General features: G+C 41.1%; 1 protein-coding gene across 1 annotated transcript; it reads left to right on the forward strand.

Moving 5' to 3' along the window:
* Positions 1–11,012: 11,012 nt before the first annotated feature.
* On the forward strand, positions 11,013–16,510 carry EPCAM (epithelial cell adhesion molecule). Its single transcript, XM_035321178.1, has 9 exons — positions 11,013–11,295; positions 11,790–11,894; positions 12,523–12,763; positions 13,073–13,138; positions 14,100–14,163; positions 14,519–14,620; positions 14,780–14,974; positions 15,339–15,380; positions 15,992–16,510. Exons 1-9 carry the CDS (start codon positions 11,232–11,234, stop codon positions 16,031–16,033), a joined length of 921 nt encoding a protein of 306 aa, XP_035177069.1. The 5' UTR covers positions 11,013–11,231; the 3' UTR covers positions 16,034–16,510.
* The last annotated feature ends 676 nt before the right edge of the window (positions 16,511–17,186 follow it).

Raw genomic sequence — 17,186 nt, forward strand, 5'->3', positions numbered from 1 at the left:
GCGCTGTGCCGCAGCGCTCCGGCGGAGCCCGCCCGGCCGCGCCAGCCAATCAGGCAGGGGCACGGCTGTTGCTAGGCGGGAGGGGGGGGTAACTGCCGGCACAGGTGGGGAGGGGTAAAAGCAGGGAAGGGGCCCAGTAGGAGCGGTGTTTGTTAACGGGGAAGGTCCCGTGGGTGATGTCCTGGCTGGAGACCGTTTCGGGCACAGAGATCACGAGATGATAGAGTTCTCCATCCTTGGGGAAGCAGGGATGAATCCCTACTCAGGGTAGAATCCCTACTCAGGGTAGAGCAACAAAGCTTATGAAGGGCCTGGAACACAAGTCCTGTGAGGAGAGGCTGGGGCCGTTTAGTCTGGAGGAGAGACAGACAAGGGGAGACCTCATTACTCCCTACAGCTGAGATGAGGTTATAGAGAGGTTATACTTTACTCCCTACATAACCTGAAATGAGGTTATAGAGAGGTGGTTGTCAGTCTCTTTTCACAGGTGACAAGTGGCAGGATGCGGAAACCACTTCTAGTTGCACCAGAGAAGGTTTAGACTGGGTATCAGGAAGAGTTTCCTCAGGGAAAGCATGGTCAGGCATTGAAACAGACTGCCCAGCCAAGTGCCAGTCCCCATCTCTGCATGGTGAGAGATGTGAGGATGGGGCGCTTCAGGACAGGGTTTAGTGGTGGACTTGGTAGGTCAAGTCAGTGGTTGGACGTGATGATCTAGAAGGCCTTTTCTAACACAGATGTTTCTATGTGTGCTCAGTCAGATTGACTCAACCTGCATTAAATTGTCCTTTATTTAAAAACGAACAAAAAATCCCTACCTTTTACACGTACATACTCCTGTTTGTGCACAATGCTTTTCGTCTGAGGAACTCCAAGCACTCAATTACCAATCATTTGATAACTGTGGAAACCAAAGGAAAGATAAGTTACAGAAAAATCTATTTAACCACACAAACTGTTGAAACTAGGAAGAAAGTTTTTTGTCATTTTTTGCAGTCTGCAAAACATAACGCTGCAGTAATTGTAAAGTGTGTGCGTTCTTAATCCTTACACCTTCAGATTTTCATTCCTCACAGTATCAGTAAAAAGGAGATTACAAAGTAGATCTTTATCTACAAAGCTTCCCAGGGTTTATATGTTTTTTCCTACAGCTCTCTCCTTTCTAAAATAGTTTAGCTTTTTTTTTTTTTTTTTTTTCCTTTTTTTGAGCTCTTGGTTCTGCAACAAAATTTCACAAGATCTTTTCTTTTCACCCCCAAAGATCTGTTACAAGTTCAAATTATTCAAGAGGTATTGTGGTCCACTCTCTGTAAGCCTTTTTGTACTGTTCCTCACCTCCCAAGACCCAAGGTTCAGTTGCAATACATGCTAGCTGTGTTCAGACTAGCTTGGTTCAGACTGAGGAAACTGAAGTTGAGAGACAAAGCATTGAGAAAATTTGCATTTTTAATTTGTCTCCTTGCAAGACTTTAGAGACTAAGGTAGGATTACTGAGATGGGGATTACTCAAGCACTCCACTTGAAACATCATGGAGAAACATCAACATGGAAGGGCATAAAGCCCAAAAGGAAAATCAGGGAGTCTGAGACCAACATTTCAGCAGATCCGAAAATTTGTTCCAGGGAGTCACAGAGGCTCACAGAAACCTCCTGGATGTTGCCCTGCCTAGCGAAGGTGCTCTGGCTTCTCTTAGGAGGTGATGAGCTTAACGTAGCAGTTAAACTCTCCATATCCTTTAGGTATGTTTGCTAACAAACAATAGTTTTGTATTCCTGAGTTGTATATCTTGCATTCAGGTCTCTACTGGGTATATGGTAAGAAGTTATTGAACAGAGTGACAAGAAGGAAACAGAACTTGACCAGACTGTAAATCCTGTGCATGATGTAGAGGACCTAACTGGTTCTCAGCCTTTATTATTAATGTACTAACTACAGGTTTTATGTATATATTATTAACTGCAGTTTTTGGAAGATTGTTGAACAATTCATCCAAGCATAACCCGAAGAATGTTGTTAGCTCTCTGATTTCTGAGTAACTCAGTGATCATCAGGGGGCACCATTTCACTACAAGCAATTTAAACTGAAATAATGTAGCATCATTGTCTTGTCTCCTACGCTAGACTTAAAATTGTACTTAATTTAGACGTACTTAATTAAGACGTTAGATCAGTTGAGTTACTCTTCGTCTTTATACACTATTACAGTTTGAACTTATATATATATATATATATATAATTAAAACGTTGGAATTCTTACAAAATCTTGATTTTGCAAAAAGAAAAAAAGATTTTTGTAAATACACTGGAACTGAATTATGAGAGATATATAGTTATACAACTATATACTACTACTACAATATACTACTATATATATACAGTAGTATATATAGTATAGTATAGTATATATACTATATATATATAATAATAATATATATAGTATATATATAGTATAGTAGTATATATAGTGTGTATATATATATACCCAGTAGCTAGGTCAAAAAAGGCAAATAGAAAGCAGTTTACTTCTCTTAAATTAAAAAAATGTTTTCAGTAAACCAGTTGTGAGACACATGGATTAAGAAGTATCACTTGAAGTAATACTTGTAAGGTAGGAAAACAAATGTCTTTGACATGTGGTATCCTTTCTAGTGGATGATCTTAGAGGTCTTTTCCACCCTAAATAATTCTGTGATTGTAGTGAGGTTTTTGTTGTTGTACCACTGGAAGAACTCCTGATATATCTTTTTCAAAGGAAGTCATTAAAAAGAAACATTGGTTTGTCTAAATACAGATCGTCGTTCAAATATAATGTGTTTGTCCAATTATAGACTTCTACTTATTGCAGAGTGTAAAACAAGAGGAAACAAAATAATAGTTCTCTTCCCTGATCTCAGGAGAGATGTCCTGCCCTTGTCAGGAAGAACCCAGTCTCTCAGTCAAGTATGTTCTAGATGAAACACACACAGGATGAGGACTCTGTTCCTACAGACACACAAATAAACGCAAGCATTCATCTAAAAATTAAATGCTGGACATGCAATAACTCTGTTAGAATATAGGGTGCAATAAGGCAAACAAGTTTCAGAAAATTTCAAAGGAACAGCTAAACCACCTGAATCCACATCTATCACCAGTAACCTGCTTCTTTTATTTGGGAAGGGAGAGTAAGAATTTAGCTGAGTTGTGTGAAACAAATCATTACAGCCTTGTGGTGCCTCAGCTAGGGCTACACTTAACACCCTGAATATGGCTTACCTCTTTGGTACATGAACCAGTAACTAATGACGCTAGAAAGGATTCTTACAGCTAAATCCTTGCTGTCAACAAATGCAACAGTAGGATTAAAACTAAAAATGATCTAGTGCAACTTAAGTATATGTCAGTGATGGATGGACAGACATGGAGATTGCCATCTGCTTTGCTTACTTCAATAGAACTTCTAAGATTCTAATACAGCAGGATTTTCAAATACATAAATCCAAAACTACCTCTGGTTACTCTCAAGTGCTGAGAAAGTCAGAAACTATTTAAAAAAAAATAATAATAATACTGCAGTGAACAAGAGATGTACTGGCTAGACTAATACAACAGATGACAGAAGAATGTCAAGACTGCCAGAGAACACAGTGCATGTCTAAACATGCTGCTTCTGCATACTGCAAATCATCCAAATGCTCTGCAGTGGCAAATCTACATAAAGTACTTGGGACATAAATTTGAACTTCCTGTTCATTTCTACTGTAAATAGACTGATATATCCTGTATGAATTTAACTGACTCAAAGTAGAAAGTGGAAGCATTTACTTTTTTTTTTTTTTTTAAGGATTGGCAGTTCTGTGCTGGTTGTAAGTGAAACCAAAAAGTCTTACCTGAAGAGTTCCAATTACTTGACAAAATAAATAGATGAGACTATGTTAGGTCTTCACCATCATGTCACAATAAGGCAAATGAGGAGCTGATGTTGTATCTCTCAACATCATTAACTCTGGATTCTTTTCTGCATATTTTATAACAAGGGGAAAGGACACGAAGTGTACAGTACCTCTTAAATATATATATTTTTTGAACCTTCTGATGCCACCCACAGCATTTTAACTTTTAAAAGTAAATGGAGGCTGCATCCTACACATTAGTGAGCATTTAATAAGCATGGATATTCATTATCCATGGGGCCCATGCAGTTTCTTCATACTGTATTGTGCAAAGAGCACTAATAAAGCAGGCTTCTGTACCACCAGGACCCAGAGCCATTTTTTTCAGCTGCAAAGAGCAGAAGAAGGCTTCCTGAGACACATGTGCAGGGGTGAGAAGCAGCTGTGTCAGACGTGCCCAGGGAGCCTGCAGTGTACTGTGTGTCTGCAGTGACTGAATTGCCTGCATTTCCATTGAAAAATGAGAGCTCTTCAGTGTGCAAGTTTTCTCTTCTCTCAGAAACAACTAGCAAACACTAGACTTTAAAAAACTTAGCAATGAAAATATAGCCAAACCAATAAAATAGCAAGAGCTTTTACTTTAATCAAACACATTTTTATAAAATCACAATAAATGAAAATACTCCATTCACATCTAGTGAACAGCAGCACACATTCATAGTCTCATTGATGTTAATGTATATGCAAACATTAGCACACAAAATCTTTGAAGATCTAAGCAACTTCTTATCCAGAAAATATATCTATCTTTCTATCTAAGGAAATAAAAAGTAGAAAAACTTTGGTGGTTTCAAAATAATGTCCTTTTTTTTTTTTCCTGAAGGTAAGTTCATCATTTCTTAAATTCATAGCTCTTCGAGTGGATGAAGAATAAGTGTGAGCCTTCAAACTCTAGCTAGCCAGTTTTTGATTCTATAATTGGATAAAATCTGTAAATTGCATTGTCTTTCTGACCTTGTTTTCCAATTCCAAAGTTTAGATTTACCTCTTAGTTTACTGGTTCTATAATTCAGATCACAAACTCTTCCAAACACAGGGTATCTATTTATTCTGGTTTTACACCATGGAACACAATTGAATCTTTTTTCATGACTATAGCCTCTATAATATGAAACAATACTAGTAATTAAGATGGTGTAATTTCTCTATTGTCAAGAGCCTTATTTTGATGGCAGGGCATTCACAGACTCATCCCATTAACGGATTAATATTTTGGCTCCTATCCCCCCATGCTGTTAAGAAAGGAACAGTCCCAAGTTCAGTAGCAGGAAGGCAGAACTTTATAGACTAAAACCAGATTAATTAAATTATAGGCTGAAGAGTCTGGATGTTTTTTATTTTCACCCCAATCCAATGGTTCAGGCTCCAAACGGTTAAATGGAACTGCCACAGTTTGTTAAACATTGAATGGCCCTCCCTAGAAGCAATGGGTTCTATAATTACTCCACAGCAGGTCAAAAAGCTTTCTTGCTTCTCCGAGATTAGTAATTGCAAATTGTAAAAGTTTTCTCACCCAGAGGTTGAAGCAATAAAATGACTAGTACAAGGGCTGTAAATTAAAGTGCAAACAGAAACAGATGAACTTTGGTAATAGCTAGCTAACTGGAAAAAAAAAAGTAAAGATAAACGCATGAAATAAGAAAGTAGTTACAACACAAAAGCAATGTATTTCAGTAAGGAAGAAACAAACCAAAAAAAAAAAAAAGCTATGGAAGACCTCGCCCCTTTTAACCCTACTCTTTGGTGCCCATTGTGTTATGTTAAATGGTGTTTGTGGGCTTAGCTGCTTCTGCTCAGCTCTTCCGTGTATTTATTCAACTTTGCCTTGGGTATGACTACAAATACAAGCTGCAATGAGGTAAGACTGGGTGGGGATTTATAGCATGTGAGCTGCTCCATAGAAACTGCCTCTGTGAATGCTGTGGCCCTGTTTTTGTGTTTGTTTTTTTTTTTTTTAAGGAATAAATATCTTCTGCTTACTGCCATGTACAACACTGTCCATAGGCTGTTACTGTGGATTAGCTGATATATGGTAAATCTACACCCAAGCTTGCTTTGTAGTGATCTGTACACCTAGCCAAGTCTGACATAAGGAAATTTAATGGTAGACACCTCCACGTACTTAATGTACCTTCCAATACCACCATACTGGACAGCTATCTGTACAACCATCTGTTTTGGTTCCTAGAAGAGCACTGAGATGTTGTCACACAATAAAACACGTTAAAATCTATTTAGGACTCTCAAACAGATTTTAATAAATTTAACTTTTGACGAATTTCTATCTGTAACAGCTAAAAGTGAAACAAAAATCTTACATTCCAGAACTGAAACAATTTCAGTTTAAATGGAGCTCCTCTGACTACAGCTTGTGATGTCATGTTTTCTGTTAAGCCCTTTCCAAACTACACGAAAGCAGTGAGTATACTGAGGGATCGGACACAGTATGAGATTGCTGTGCTTGACTCTCTGCTACAAAGGAAGATGAATGAAGACTTACTCATTTTTTTACCTCTAGTGCTACGCATTTTAAGCAGCTTTGAATGCTGACAATAGATGCTGTAAAAACGCTGTAGGTATAAGAGGCATGAAGACACATTTCCATGGCAGTAAAGAGAGGGAGGACAACAAGCCTGTTAGTGACCCCACCTACTGGGGTTAAGACTAAGCCCTAGCAGAAAGGTGAGGATGCCATGATGTATCAGACAGGTTGGTTTCTATAATCCTCAAAGATACAAATAGAACACACATTAATTGCATGAGCATCTCTCTCCAGTGGCTACACCCTGTCTACTTTTACAAACCTCTGAACCAACAGTTGTATGCCTCAGATACTCTTACTTTCAGCCAAAGCTTGATGGAGAACCAAGGTGCAGGCTTCTGAAGCTGAGGACAGGTTTATGAGTGTTGCCACTGCCTCTGCACTGATTTTCAACTCCGGTGTGCAAAAAAAAAAAATCAGCAAAATAAACAGTTACATTTATAAACTGTGTTACTACTCAAAGAAAAAAATGTCATGATCTAGAAATAGGCCAAAAATACACAAAACGTAAGCTATCTTTTTACAGTGTTCAGAAGCAGTTATGACAGGCTTGCAGAAAAGACGCGATTGCTCACTTATTTTCTCACTGGCTGTTTATTTGACCAGCTACACATGGCCAAAACATTTAAGCTCCGTATTACTCTCAATGTTCTCATTATTCACATAAAGACAATAGTGCTTACCTGCTATGTAGTGTTTTTCAGTCCTGCAGGAAATAAAAATGGCAGTGTTATTACAGTTCTTTGAGCAGCAGCATACATTGGTTTGTGAAGGTCTGGAATCTTCAGAAACACATCATGGACAAGATATTATATACAATTTCTCAGTATTGTCCTCTTTCTATGGTACTTTCAAGGGTCCTTCCTACGGTTCATTCTACATAGAGAGTCTGCAAAAAAAAAATAATGATTGAACGCATTCTAAATGTTTCCTAATAAAAAGTTCCTTAGTTTTTATATAACATATAATTGTAACGTAGACAATGTATATACCAATGTCTACCATCAAAAAAAAAATAAATAAAATAAAATAACTGTTTTCATTTTTGAACATAAGACTGTTTCTGCTTGTTTCTAACTTCATCAGCCTTAACCAGTTGAAGTCATCATGAATTTTCAAACAGCATTAATTTTGTGGAAAAACACTAGTAGCACTGTTTTGCACTTTGGCATAATACTTGGCCTATTTTTAGGGACGTCTTCAGAAGAGCACACACCAAATGTTTGGAGCCTCTGAAAAATCTCAGAGCTGGATTGCCAAATACTCCAATGAAACCGATCATCTTCTCTCCACTCATCTCTCCGATCTGCTGACCACAATACATGTCACAGCCCCACCTTGCATCATTTCCTGATAGTTCAGGAGTGACTCAGATTCTTGCAACTTTCCCTGAAAGCAGATTTTATCCCTTTTCTGTGCCTGTGGAGTGTCACAAGACCACTCACCCAAGTTCTAGGGAACACCTGCAAATTACGTTGTAAAGACCCAGGCCAGATCCCATTATCACACTAATTCTTACTGGCTTGTGAAAGAGCTGAATTTATCTCCTCGGACCTGATCCACAGATCGCTGAGTCAACAGTCTCCCACCGACACTCACAGTTCTTCAAGTAATACTTAAGTGAACCGATCTAATTTTATTCTCCAAACAGATCTGGAGCAGATATGACCTCGAGAGCAAAAGTTGAAAAACACAAATCACCCAAGTTTCTCAAATATGAGTTTATATAACCCTAAAGTCTAGCGATCAAGACATTTATATAGATATATATGATAGAAACAGAAATGTGTTTGTAGCATTTAAATTATAATTGGTCTGAGCTGTAATTATGCTTTCATAAATGTAAACCACATCTATCCTACGCTGACTGTACTGCCTAATTGGCATTCAGCTATTTGCTAAGAGGAGATATGTCCAACAGTTGATAAAACTCTCCTGTTTGTAACCAGTAAGCAAGATCTTACCTTGAGAGCTGTACACTGGGGAAAGTCAGTTTAGAATAGCCATTGAACAAAATCATGCATTTCCCCAAATAAAGCCTTTTGTATCACTGCAAAAGGTTCAAAAAATGGTACTCCTCTCTAAGCCCCAGACATTGAGGTGTCTCTGTAATTAAACTATTTCAATACTTGGATTGTTTTATCTCTTCAACCATATGCCTGCTCCACTGGCTTAGATTCTGCAGAGAAGCTTCCCTCAAAATAACCTGGAAAGACAGTAAAATTAATGCAATTGAGAATGGTCCTTCACTCCCATTGCTTTGCTGGGGAATGACATTGTGTAGAGCAACTCTCTCAGTTTCAAAAATATTAAGCAACGTCCATATGTATAAACAAGAATTTATTTTAATTTGGAAAGCTGGAGAAATTAAAGATAATGAGACCTGCATCAGTTCCTGCAAATTGGAGCCAAATCAAATGCAACATGGTGCACCTATCTTTCCACTAGTTATGCTTTGGCTGATAGCTCAGGGTACACGTAAGGTGTCTCACTACAAGGCCAAAACACACTGTGATGGGCTTCTTCGGACCACACAAATGTAAGTCCATTCTTCCTTTAGACACTGAAAGTTATGGCTGTTTTTTTGCATACTGACAACAAAGACTTGTCCAGTATTTGGAGGTGGTAGAAGAAGCAGCTTTACTTTCAGTAGGAGCCACTATGAGGTTTCAAGACTGCAGACTAAGGCTTGGATTATTAATACTAGGCACAGAGGTTTACCTATACCAAACAAGGGGCAGGAGAACAAGAAGGATTAGCATGTGCTCACTCTGTCCTGTGTCTATAAAGTTACGATATTAAAACAAAACAAAATAAAAGGCAAAAGCCTGTCATGAAGTGTACTGTTCCCTGTTTTTAAGGTCTATGTAGTCCAGCTTGGCAATTTGACATGACAGGGTAACTCCTCATCTTGAAAAAAAACAATACATTTACACACACACACACAAATGAGCCTTAAAATAGGACAGGCATGTCTGAGCCTATTGATCCTGCTCGTCTTTATGCAGAATGCCATCATCTGACAGCAACAATGTGAAAAGTCCACGATAGACTTCAAAGTCTTTCCAAGTTTTCACTTTGCTAAGATGATGCTGTTAATTTGAGTCATTGAAAACTGTACCAGAAGAGTATTAATTAGCCACTCAAAACTGCAAGAATAATTAAAAAAAAAAAAAAAAATCTGGAGAAGCCTCATTCAGACTGTACTAGGAGCAGACCTAGAGAACAGTCATATAACTCGGACCCATCGGAGAGAGCTCCTCGATTTCAGCAGGCCTTGCGGACTACAGTAAATATGAAAACAAAGGTGCAACACAAATACAGCTCACACAGAGACAAAACGGCACAGACCGCTACCCTGTGCTTACTTTCAGAACATACAAAGGTTTTAAACAGTTTCATTAACTGAGGTTTGCATGTAAAAGGAGTGGCAGCATGCTTGTATTGTACAGCGAATATAAGCACTGGTAAGAGGAAGTTTCAACTGTCCTTGGAAATACCGATTTCTCATAAATGCAGGATGTCATTGTTTTTCTCCTTTACTAAACTAACTTAGTTTATTATATTAAGCTGAATTAATAAATTCAGAAAAGATTCAGAAAAAGGTGTACCACGACCTCTTTTTGTCTTACATTTTGGCATCACTTTTACGCTTTGGAAAGTAATTCTAAAACCAGGAGCAAGCTTCCCTACCTTTCGTCTTCTGTAACATTGCTAAGGGCTTTTGCACTACCTACAGTTTCACACGTTCCTGGTAAGGACTAACTGCTCAGGGACATGGTACCAAAGACTTCGTTTACTCAACGAGGAAAGCGCAGATACTCCAGTGCCACAGCGATTCACTTCAGAGCAGTCCTCAAGGGGAGTAACCAAACATACACTTTACATGTTTTAGGGGGAAAAAAATAGCAGAACGATCCTTGAGAAAGTGTGCTCTGTATAGACAGGTGTCTGGTCTGCTGTTTCCTAAGATATCTCCGGGATTATCGGGATTTCTGTTAAGCGCTCATAGAAAAGAGTTCAAAAGGCACCAATGAGCAGAATTAATCATTAAACGTCGCTATCTATCACCGTTCCTCAGCCCGATGGGGGTGGTCTGCGGGAGCAGGGGGTGGCAGCGCGACCACCCTGGGGGCACGAAACACCTCGGGAAGGAACCAGAAGGGCGAGGCAGGGCCGGGGAGCCCCGGGCCGGCTGCGGGGCTGGCTTTGCTTCCCGGCCCACCTGCCGTGCGAAGGACACACATACACACACACACCTGCCCGGGACTTCTCCCCGGTGACTAACAGTTTCTCCTCGTCGTCGGGGGCGGCTGCCTGCTGCCGACACCCCCACCTCCCCCCGACGACCCGGGGCAGCGCGGTTTCGTCCCCTCTCCTGCGGGACAGGACGGGCCGCACCTCGGGGCGCTCCCCTGGCCCGCCCAGGAGCGGTCCGGAAGAGGCTATATTTGGGCCGGGGCAGGGAAAGGGAGGGCGATGAGCTCGGGCTCGCCCTGCTCCATCCAGTTTCGCCCAGGTGCGGGGGGAGGGGGCGGTTTAACAACGCCTGGGTGCCCTGGGAGGAGGTGCCGCTGCCGCCCTCTGCGCGTCTCAGGTGTAACCGGAGCCAGGAGGGTGCGGCGCGGCCATCCCCTGCCGAACCTGTCGGGCGGCTCACACCGCTCCCCGCCGCGCACGCAGCGCTCTCGCTCTCCCCAGCCCGCTCCTCCGAGGCTTTCCCCGGCCTCTCCGCGCCCCGCCGCCGGCTGAAGCCATGGAGCCGCTCCGCGGGGCTGCGCTCCTGCTGCTGCTCTGTGCCGCTGCCTGCGCCCAGAACGGTGAGTGCCCGCACCTCGCCCCTCGGCCCGCACCGCGCTTTCCCCGCTTCCCCGAACGGGGCTCTCGACCCCCGCGGGAGACCCCGCTCGTTCTCCGCGGGACCGCCCCACGAGCCGGGGTGGTGGGCGCCCCGCTCCGCCCGGCCCCTGGCAGCGGCACAAAATGGCGCCCCCGCCGAGGCGGGGGCTGCCCGCGGGCGGGAAGGTGCCCGGCCGTCGCGTCCCTCTCCCCCGACGGCTCTCTCCGCGGGACGGCCACGGTTGGGGGTGCCCAGCTTCACGAAAGGGCCGGCAGCCGGTCCTGGTGCTTCGAGAGGAAAGTTCTCGCCCTTGGCTGGGGGCCGCCGGGGTTGTTGCGGGTGCCTGGCGCCCCGGGCCCGACCGCCCCCGCCTGGTGAGGGGCGGCTGTGGCTCCCCTCCTCGCCCGCGGGGTCAGCCTCCGCCCGGCCTCGCCTTCGGGAGCATCCGCGCTCATGGCTGTGTATCTCTTCCAGAATGCGTTTGCGAGAAGAATAAGCGTGTCACCAACTGCGTGTTGGCTAACGGCGTCTGCCAATGCAACTCCATCGGCTCCGGTGTCACTGTGAACTGCGATACTCGTGAGTACAGCCCGTTTGTCCTCTGGATTTTTACCTAGGATTTCTCACTGCTGTGGGGGTGCTAAATGAAAGAGTAAGGGGGTATGTGAACGTGCGCAATGAGCTCCTGGCAAATAACGATAGCAAGGGAAGGAAAGAAAGATTCTTCCTGGACTTCTAGGTCAACTGGCAGTGAACAGTGAGCATGTCTGATACCTGCTGCGTAACTTGTGTGGATGTGTGTGTGACTCCAGTTCCCTGATCTCATATTATCTGATCCTTGCCTAACGAAAAGGATTTCTCAAACATTAATTTTTTGCTCCCCTCTAAGCACATATCGTAACTTCTCCTAAGACTCTACGGGTGAAAGAGCCTTTTCTCAAAGCCTTAGCTCTTGATTTGAAGTAGCCTGTAAATCTTCCTCTGGGCAGAAGAAACCGAAACTGCCTGGACTTACGCATTTGGCTTCAGAAGCTGATAGACTCCAAACTGTATTGACTTCCTTCATTACCTCCATCTTGGGTATCTGATCTTCCTTGTAATGGCTTCAAATACAGTTGCTTCTAAGTAACCATGTTCTTTTATGGAGTCTTTGTTTTGTGCGTGTGTGGTCTGAACTTGTAAAATGTGACTTTCTGATTATTTTTAGTGACATCAAAATGCTTGTTGATGAAAGCAGAAGTAAAAAGCACAAAATCAGGTCGTCGCGAAAAACCAAAAGATGCATTTGAAGATACTGATGGTCTTTATGATCCTGAATGTGAAAACAATGGTGTTTTCAAGGCAAAGCAGTGCAATGGAACCACCTGTTGGTGTGTGAATACAGCTGGTGTTAGAAGAACTGACAAACATGATGCAGACTTGAAGTGCAATCGATTAGTCAGAACAACGTAAGTCTCTTCAGCAGGGTGTGCTGTGACCTAAAAGCATTCCTGTATTAGGCTCTGCCTTACAGAGGCTTTATTTGTGTGAGTGATACACTGGGACTGAAAGAACATGGAGCAATAAGTACTTGTTTACTGCCTCTTTTTCCTTTGGAAACAGTGAGATTTGTGGGGAGAGGGAAGGATATATATATATATATATATATATATATTTCCCTCACTGCTTCACCCACCTCCACCACCCCCCACATGGGATTAGGTTCTTGGTGTACACTGTTTATATGCATGTGTTTTTAAGAATATTCATTACTTCAGGTGGATCATCATTGAAATTAAACACGCTCAAAGAGAAACTCCTCTAAACCCTGAGTCTCTGAAGAAGTAAGTGACCTAATGTACTTCTCAACAACTGTTTAGAAGCATTGTCAAATGTGTGAACTCTTTTCTTTATAAGACTTCTTATAAAGGACCTATAGGTCCTTCATAAAGTTTGCTTTAGTTTTATTGGAAATTAACAGTTTAAATGGAAATTAATCACATTTCCACTTAAAATTGTGCCTTTTAATCAAGTCAAGATAATAAATATTCAGGTGAAACTGCTCAAAAATTAAACTGACAGAGACAGGGGAGGGACTTCCTAAAAGAAGTAGGAGACAAAACATCAGGCTAGCTATATTTCTTGGCTAAAATAAAATTCTACTTCTTGTCAGAGGTCATATAGCAAGGAAAATATGCTTGTAGCTGTGAGGGTTTTTTTTGCTTATTGCTGGAACAGAAGTTTCTACTGTATTTGTGAACTCTCAAAACTATTTAAAGTCATTTGATCTTCACCAGTGCAGTAATTGTTTGTTTTGCAGTAAGCCCAACTTCACTGTTGGGAATTAACAGAGCTCTAGTTCCTCTTAATGAGTATGCTGGGCCTGGCTGGGGTGGAGTTAATTTTCTTCCATATCAGCCCTTATAGTGCTGTGTTAGACTGGTCACCGAAACAGTGTTGATAAGAATCAGTTATAGTGTAAAGGTCTCCTCTGTCTCTCCCTCTGCTGTCTCAGTGAGTAGGTTAGGGATGGGCAGGAGGTTGGGAGGGGAAACATCCAAGACAGCTGACCTGAATTGACCAACGAGATATCCCAGATCATATAACATCATGCACAGCAATAAACCAGGTTTGGAGAGGGTGGTTCCAAAGTAGCTATTGTCTGGAGACTGGCTGGCATGGCTGTCAGCTGGGTCAATCCCCCACAGAGAGACTGGGGAGAAGAAAAAAATTGTACTAGTTATCTGAAAAGTGATGTGTGAAATAGTACTGCTTTTAACAGTTATGGTTTTAATATCCTTCTAGATTCTTCAAAGAAACAATTTCCAGACGTTATATGCTGAATGGGCGCTACATAGCCAATGTTCTGGTAAGAGGCACATAATTTTTAGCGAATTATTCACAAAATAAAACTTCATTGACTTTGAAGTTCTTGTTGCATGTACTAAAGTACGGATCTTAATGGAGGCTCACAAAATAGTGTCACTTATTGAACGCTAGCAAAGGACTGTATCTGAATTGAAAAACTGCATGTCTGTCTTCCCAGTCTATATATGAACTTACTTTGCTCCATCAAAAATGCGGAGTTTGAATTGTACTATAAAAACTCTGCTTGAGAAGTACCATAAACTTGAGAGTGTTATCTCACAAGTCAGATTGTATTTTGCTGCGTATTTGGTAGTTGGGTCCAAATTAACCCCTTTAATTCTGTACTTTTTCCCCAGTATGAAAATCCTTACATTACTATTGATCTGAAGCAAAATTCCTCAGACAAATCTGCTGGAGAAGTGGATATAGCTGATGTGGCCTACTACTTTGAAAAAGATGTAAGTGTCATGGATAGCCTTTCAAAGACTAAATTATGTATTGCATTGCATTTGATAATCTTAGAATATTCTGGCAAAAGCAAGTTAAACTATTGTGATGCACAGAAGAGTGCCTATTACAAGGTGAACTAGCAAGTCTCTTTTGCTATTTGTCCTTAGGTAAAAGGTGATTCCATCTTTCTTAACAACAGACTGAACGTCAGTATTGATAATGAAGTGGTACCTCTTGAGAAGACAGTGGTCTACTATGTTGATGAAATAGCACCAGAGTTTTCCATGAAGTCTCTGACTCCTGGCGTCATTGCTGTCATTGTAATAGTAATACTAGCAATAGTTGCTGGAATTGTTGTTCTGGTAAGTTCTAACAAAGCTGCCAGGCAGAGTGGGTAACAGCGTAATTTGGGGAATAATGTAACAAGGTAATGGGACTCTGATAGAAAGTCTTCCTCTGTAAACTAGTTGTTTGTGGGTTTTCTTTGAGACTCGGGAGTAGAGAGGAATTAATGGATGGACTGACACTGATTTGGGTTGTGACAGAAGGATGTTGCATGGAAAACAAAGTATTAGGAAGACACATCTAGGTGGAGGAAGTACCTGTCTTGCCTCCTGGTTTAAGGTAGTCTAGAGTTGCAGACAGCCTGTGCCAACCACATAAAGTTAAATGTAAATCAAACTTAACAATTAATCGGTCCTTCCCTTACTCTTTCTTCCCTTACAGGTCCTCACAAGAAGGAAGAAAGGGAAGTACGTGAAAGCAGAGGTAATTTTTGTTGATGGTATATGGGGGAAGCGGGGGGAGGTTGGTTAGAACCTAAACTTAGTCAGAAGTTTCTGCTGTAGGTTAATAGCTTGCTTTGGGTGCTTCAGATACGTTGGAGTGTGGTGGTTGTGGGGGAGTGACATTCTTTAACTAGTTTTGATCTCTGTAGAGCTCACCATGTTGGCTCTGCTTGTTAGTTTCAAAGGCAACTGGCAATCTGATGCCTTTCCCAGGATCTGGGAAGGGGGAGGTGCTGGAGGCAAGTACCGTTTTTACATTTCTATAGCAAGGGCTGTAATCCACAGGAAGCACTGATAGTCTTGTTTTATTATGAAGATTTGATCTTAAGGGGTCTTCAACTTCTTCAACTGCAAGGGCCTTACAGTTCCTATTGATGTGCTACTTCCCGATTGAATTGTGCTAAGATGTATGGTGTTTTTGCCCCAAGTACAGAGTATTTGTAGAGGAATCCAAATGTTGTAACTGAATAGTCCAGCTGACAATTACCTCTTGCTAATGAAAATCTGGAACAAAGTTTTTGATTTCTGGGTTCTCCTGGTGAGAAGTAGCAAAAATGTTGATGTTCCTCAACCTATTTCCTCCTCCCCCAGGTAAAGGAAATGAATGAAATGCATAGAGGACTGAACGCGTAACTAAATCAGCTGAATACCGAGTAAGATTCAACCAAGAAGAAAGCAAACAGTGGAGGCATGGATCTTAAGAGTTAATATTCCTTGGATTCGGAGGCAATTGTGCTTGCTTAATGATTTTTAAAACAAAGCCTAGACTGACAACCATGCTACTACTTTTACTATTTGTTGAGGGTTAAATCTTAACCAATTTTATTCAAGTCAAAGTTAACTACTACTCCCTGATTTTTTTTTTTTTGTAATGAAATGAGCTGTCAACTGCTGCTACTGGGCTTTTGGAGCATAAACTTTTAATGGTTGTTTTTTAACCTTGTGGGAGTTTTTTGAAGACTCTTTTTTGTAGCCATGTCATTAATATTTGGCTCATGTATAAGTAACTGAACATGGCTTTGTTTTTATGGCTATTTGTACATATTTGAACTTACTGTAAGTTTTTTTATGACAAACTAATAAAACCTTGAAGCAGGCTTCTAATTATTCCATGTTGAAATGATTTAGTAAACTATAATGCTTCTAAATTCTTTAGTGTAATGCTTAAAGCAAGCAATCTTAGAATAGGTGAAAATATTTTAGAAGCTGAAACAACAGCTATCTAATGTCTTGATAGCCTGATTCTTTTTTCTTAAAGTAAATTTTATGCTTTATTTTCCAATATTAATGTGCAACAGGAGTAAAATGATAATGTGGATTGATTATATTAAAAAATCATGCTCTGAATATTGTAATTTCAGGAACCTGTAGACTGCTCTTTCAAGTGGTATGTAAGGATTTATAATAAAACAACCCTTTAATCGGGTAGGTTTTGGAGTGGGTAGTGTTGTCATCTGATCTCAGAGCTGGAAAAGAGCTAGAGATCTTACACCCTTGACAGACTCTGTTTCTGCTTTTATTACTGTTTTTGGTCACGGAGTCTGACCAGACTTTAAAATGCTATCTACCTCCCCAAGCTTAGCATAAAATAGTTTGCTTTGGCAGTCAATAATCCTACATAACGTATACCTACATAATATATACTAGTTAGCATGTAAATAGATGGTCCATCTAGCATCTGGTTCATAAAGGAAATGCTGTAACTTCTGTTGCCAAAGAAATAATGAGATACAAGATAAGGAATGGAATGCCAAATCTGTTTATTAATGCAATGTTTTTGTTCCCC

This window comes from Oxyura jamaicensis, chromosome 3 (genome assembly GCF_011077185.1).
Source record: "Oxyura jamaicensis isolate SHBP4307 breed ruddy duck chromosome 3, BPBGC_Ojam_1.0, whole genome shotgun sequence".
Taxonomy (NCBI): domain Eukaryota; kingdom Metazoa; phylum Chordata; class Aves; order Anseriformes; family Anatidae; genus Oxyura; species Oxyura jamaicensis.